This window comes from Equus asinus, chromosome X (genome assembly GCF_041296235.1).
Source record: "Equus asinus isolate D_3611 breed Donkey chromosome X, EquAss-T2T_v2, whole genome shotgun sequence".
NCBI lineage: Eukaryota > Metazoa > Chordata > Mammalia > Perissodactyla > Equidae > Equus > Equus asinus.
The window spans coordinates 55,567,981-55,572,678 of record NC_091820.1 but is presented as its reverse complement, the minus strand read 5'-3'; the positions used below and the strand labels follow the sequence as shown (position 1 = coordinate 55,572,678).

At 47.6% G+C, this 4,698-nt stretch overlaps 1 protein-coding gene across 1 annotated transcript; it reads right to left on the bottom strand.

Moving 5' to 3' along the window:
• Window positions 1–549: 549 nt before the first annotated feature.
• On the bottom strand, window positions 550–3,600 carry LOC139042748 (OTU domain-containing protein 6A-like). Its single transcript, XM_070502793.1, has one exon. The coding sequence runs from the start codon at window positions 2,804–2,806 to the stop codon at window positions 1,940–1,942; it is 867 nt and encodes a 288-aa protein (XP_070358894.1). The 5' UTR covers window positions 2,807–3,600; the 3' UTR covers window positions 550–1,939.
• Window positions 3,601–4,698: the final 1,098 nt, after the last annotated feature.

Here is a 4,698-nt window from a genome sequence, read left to right as displayed (position 1 = left end):
TATCTGACACTCACATTTATACAGTGAGCTATTGGCAGGGTTTCCATATTTGTATTTTGGGAACACTTCCACACCGCCCCCCCCCAAAAAAAAAAACAGTGGCACTTCTTTCCCTCCTGCAATGTAGCCATGGACTGGTGAGTTTTGGGAAGTGGGAGTTCTTTTTCATGCATAGTAATGAGAACATCCTTAAATGAAATCATTTCGTGATGTCTTTCACTGAGTGAAACCTTAACTCAGGACCTAAATCCTTCCCTGGAAAACACTCCACTCCAGGCCACCATCAAGACCGCAGGCCCATTCCTCCTCCTAAAAGCCTCATCTGTGACCCCACTCCTGCTCCCTAACCCTCCAGCATTCCTTTGCTGAAGTGGATCCTGGAATACGAACTCTATACGAAGTTAGATACACAGAAACAGAGAACTAGGTATTTTTTAAACTGCTTTAATTGTTTAAACATAATATTTTTTTTATTTTTAAAGTTCATATATTTTATTTTAGAACATTTGGTGTTACAAAGAATTTTTTAAATGAATTTAAGCAACTTCACTGAAATACACAATCCAAAGATTAAGAATTTTTAAATTGTGTACTGAAAATCATTTCACTTTCACTACTATTTGGCAAATTCAAGACACCAACAAGTCTCAAATATCAACAAAAGCACACTGCTCACTTTTTTTGCCCCATGCCGGTTGTAGGTATGACAAAATGGATTAACATTTTTTAAAACATCTTTTTAATACTTCTCTATCACTAAGAATTAAGGAAAATTACTAAATTCGGATCTTTCAGCCTTCACATCAGTTGTAGATATAACAAAGTGGATCAACTCCATTAATACTTTAAAAAATCTTTTTTAATACTTTTCTATCTCTAAGAATTAAGGAAAATTATTAAATTCACATCTTTCACATGTCACACCAGTGATAGATATAACAAAGTGGATCAATTACTTGAATAAAGCCCTACCCTTTTGCGTCTCTGAGCACAAAGGAAACTCACTAGCTCACACGTCCCTGACAGGGGTTAAGCTACCTGTCGGTTTGTCTCTTTTTGCTTCACACCAGTTGTAGATCTAATGAAATGGACGGACTCCTTAACTCAAGTCCTGGCTCTCCCTATCTTTAACAAAAGAAATTAAGTTGAGATCTTTCGCACCTTCAAGTAACCCTTCTCTAGCCTATCAGTTTATGTATCCTTACTTTCTACACTTAACGCCTACATTAAACGTCTAAATTTAACAAACGCTATTACTGAGAATTTTGCAAACATCTAAAGAACTAAAATTAATTCGGAACAACACAAGTTTTTATGAAAAAACAAAAAGTAGTGGAGGAGGTCTCGTGCACGGCTCACGACGTCTCCCGAGTGACCCGGCCGAAGGACACGCGAAGCCCGCAACAGTCCGGGATGCGCTGGTTTCTAAAGGACTAAGCACAAGGCGTTCACACGGCCTCGCGGGCACTAAACTCCAGCTTCAGCTGAGGAAGGCGACACAGTCAGGGCACAGGCTGCAGATCCCAAGCTAAACTCAGTTTCCTCAGGTTAAGAACGCCATCAAACCAAACTTCCAATTTCAAATCCCCCCCCCCCCAACCAATTATTTGCAAGGTGACCAATTCTCATCGATGAGGGAGGCAAAGACCCTTAAGGGCAAGAAGCGGCGAGAACTTATCAAACTCAGTCCCCTCGGAGAGCACCGTGCAGGCGCTCTCCTGGGGGGGGCAGGTCCCTCGCCGCCGGAGCAGCAACAGAGGCGCCAGAGCGGCCGGACGGCGGCGGGGAGAACGCGAGGGGACGCTGAATTTTGAGTAACAGAAAGAAAACAGAGAAAACCGAAGAAAAAAAAACAGAGCCTACTGAGGAGATGCGGCGGCGGCTTCAGCGGCGACGGCGACGGCGACGGCAATGGTGGCAGGCTCGGTGGCGCCAGGGCCTAGAAGAGGCGCGGGGCGGCGCCCCCGACGGCGCCGGCCTCCAGCGGCTTCACCGAGTTGTAGTGCTCCCCGAGGCTGCAGGAGTAGCGCAGGTAGACGAGGGTGAGCGGCTTCTTGGCGTACTCCTCCCCGATGACGAGGACGGGAGAGTAGGCCTGGATCACCTCGATGGGGGTCTGCAGGACGTGCGACAGGGCCCTCAGCTCGAGCTGGCCTCCCCACAACGCGCTGTGCACGATGTCGTCGCAGTAACTCAAGAAGCTGTCGCGGCTGTAGGCGTCGCCGGTTTCGGAGTAGCTGAAGAAGGGCAGGAAGTCGTCGACGTGCTTCCTCAGGTAGTTGGCGGTGCGACGCCGCAGGCTCTCCACGGTCACCGAGAACACCAGCTGGTCTTGGATGGCGCGGTACATGCAGTGGCCGTCGGCTGGGATTTCCTTCATCTCCAGATTTCTGGCCTCCAGGATGGCGGAGAGCTTCTCTTCCTCGTCGTCGTGGCGGAAGCCGGCCTGACGCTCCGCCTCCACCTCAGCGATCCTCTCCAGGCGCGCTCCCTCCGCGGCCGCCCTTCGTTCGCGCCTTCTTTGTGCCTTTGCGAGGCGGGGAGGCTGGTTCTCGAGATCCATCTTGGCAAGATCTTCAGTGACAGAATCGAGGTTGCTGTCATCGGGAAAACTCTCTTGGAACTTCTCCAGCTCCTGCTGGTGCTTCTGCTCCATCTCGGCCTTGAGGCGGGCCACGTCGAGGAGCAACTGCTTTCTTCTCTTCCTGTCGCTCTTGGGGACAGAGTTCTTCATGCTCTGGATGCGGGCCTGCAGCTCTTTCTTTTCGCGGTAGTGGCGTCGTACCATCCGCTGTGAATCTTCCATGATGTTAATCTAAGTTTGGGGGAGCTAAAGTACCGGCTAGAGTTCTGACTAACAGCGCAAACCGCAGACAGGCTACGCGCCTCAGCCTCCCCTGTCTGCCGCACTCTGTGCGCCTCACCCGCCCGTCGTCCTCACCTTATTCACGGCCCTCTCTGCCATTGGCTACTGTCTCTCCATGGCCACGCCCCCGAGCACGCCTGGCACTACGATTGGCTGTTGGGAGACCCTGAATACGCCCTTTTTAGACCCCGTAGCAACGGTTGCTTCCAGTTTTAGCGAGATTCAAATCTCGCGGGTAAGATCCCGAGGGTTAGATCCCGCGAGTTATCCCACCTTTACGTATTATGTGCAGCAATTGGGCTTGTAGACCTTTTTCATGAACTCTTACTCCCGGCTTCATTTCCAAGCCTGAACACAGTGCAGACTCTAGTCGTGCCTGAGAATTACATGACAAATACCATACCACCAGCTGAATGTGCTCTGACGTTGGACTTCCCGTTTTGCCTAGTGTTCAGGAGGCAATGTGGCTTTCTACGATTTTTCAGATACCTTGATTGGCAAACCCTTAATTTTGTGTATCAGAACAAAGATATTTCCTTACGTTCCTGGGAACATAGAGTGCTTTCAGTATGGGCTTCAAATCCGCCCTGTCCCATTTCAGTGTAAGAAGGCAATAGCTGCTCTCCTTAAAGTCATTCTCTACAACCAAGCAGACCTCTTAGCTTGTGCCAACAGAATGCACCTACCCTAAACACCCTTCTCCTGGGTCCCCAGCTTCCAGAATGGGCTCCCTAGGATGCCCAGGAAGCACAACAGCCGGCTTTCATCAAGCCGCTTCTTTCTGATTAGTTTGAATCTTTAGAAGTTCTAAAAAATAAAATAAAGCTCCAAACTCTTTCAAATACGCTCTCATCCTGCCTCACCCTGCTCATCTGCATCTTGAATTCCCAAACAGGAAGGCCCTTGAGACCCCCCCCCCCGCCTTGTTACAAATGAGGAAAGTGGACATTTGTCCAAGTTGTTGCATATATCAAAATTTCACTCCTTTTTTTATTGCTAAGTAGTATTCCATGATATGAATGGATTGTAGTTTGCTTAACCATTCACCTGTTGAAGGACATCTGGGTTGTTTCCAGTTTGGGGTTATTGCAAATAAATCTGCTACAAGCATCTATATACAGGTTTTTGTGTGAATGAATGTAAGTCTTCATTTCTATGGTAAAAATGCCCAGGACTACAATTGCTGGATCATGCTATAAGTGTATGTTTAGTTTGTTAAGAAACTATTTTCCAGCGTGCCTATACATTCCCACTGGCAGTGTATGCGGGATCCAGTTTCTCTGCATCCTCCCCAGCATTTATTATTGTCATACTTTTTTATTTGAGCCATTCTGATACGTGTGTAGTGACATCTCACTGTGGATTTAATTTGTGTTTCTTACGTAGCTAATCTTGCTCATCTTTTCATGTACTCATTTGCCATCTGTGTTGTATCTTTTTGGGTAAAACATTCAGGTTGTTTCCACATTTTATAATTGGACTGTGGTTTTCTTTTTTTTTTTTGAGGAAGATTAGCCCTGAGCTAACATCTGCTGCCAATCCTCCTCTTTTTGCTGAGGAAGACTGACCCTGAGGTAACATCCGTGCCCATCTTCCTCTATTTTATATGTGGGACGCCTACCACAGCATGGCTGACAAATGGTGCCATGTCTGCACCCGGGATCCGAACGGGTGAACCCCGGGCTGCTGAATCGGAATGTGCACACTTAACGGCTGTGCCACCTGGCTGGCCCCTGGACTGTTTTTTTTACTGTTGAGTTTTGAGAGTTCTTCATGTGCTCCAGATACTAGTTATTTGTTGGCTATGTGGTTTGCAAATATTTTCTCCCACA

Coding starts and splice junctions, on each gene's coding strand:
- LOC139042748 (XM_070502793.1), bottom strand. CDS start 2,806: ATGGAAGATTCACAGCGGATGGTACGACGCCACTACCGCGAAAAGAAA.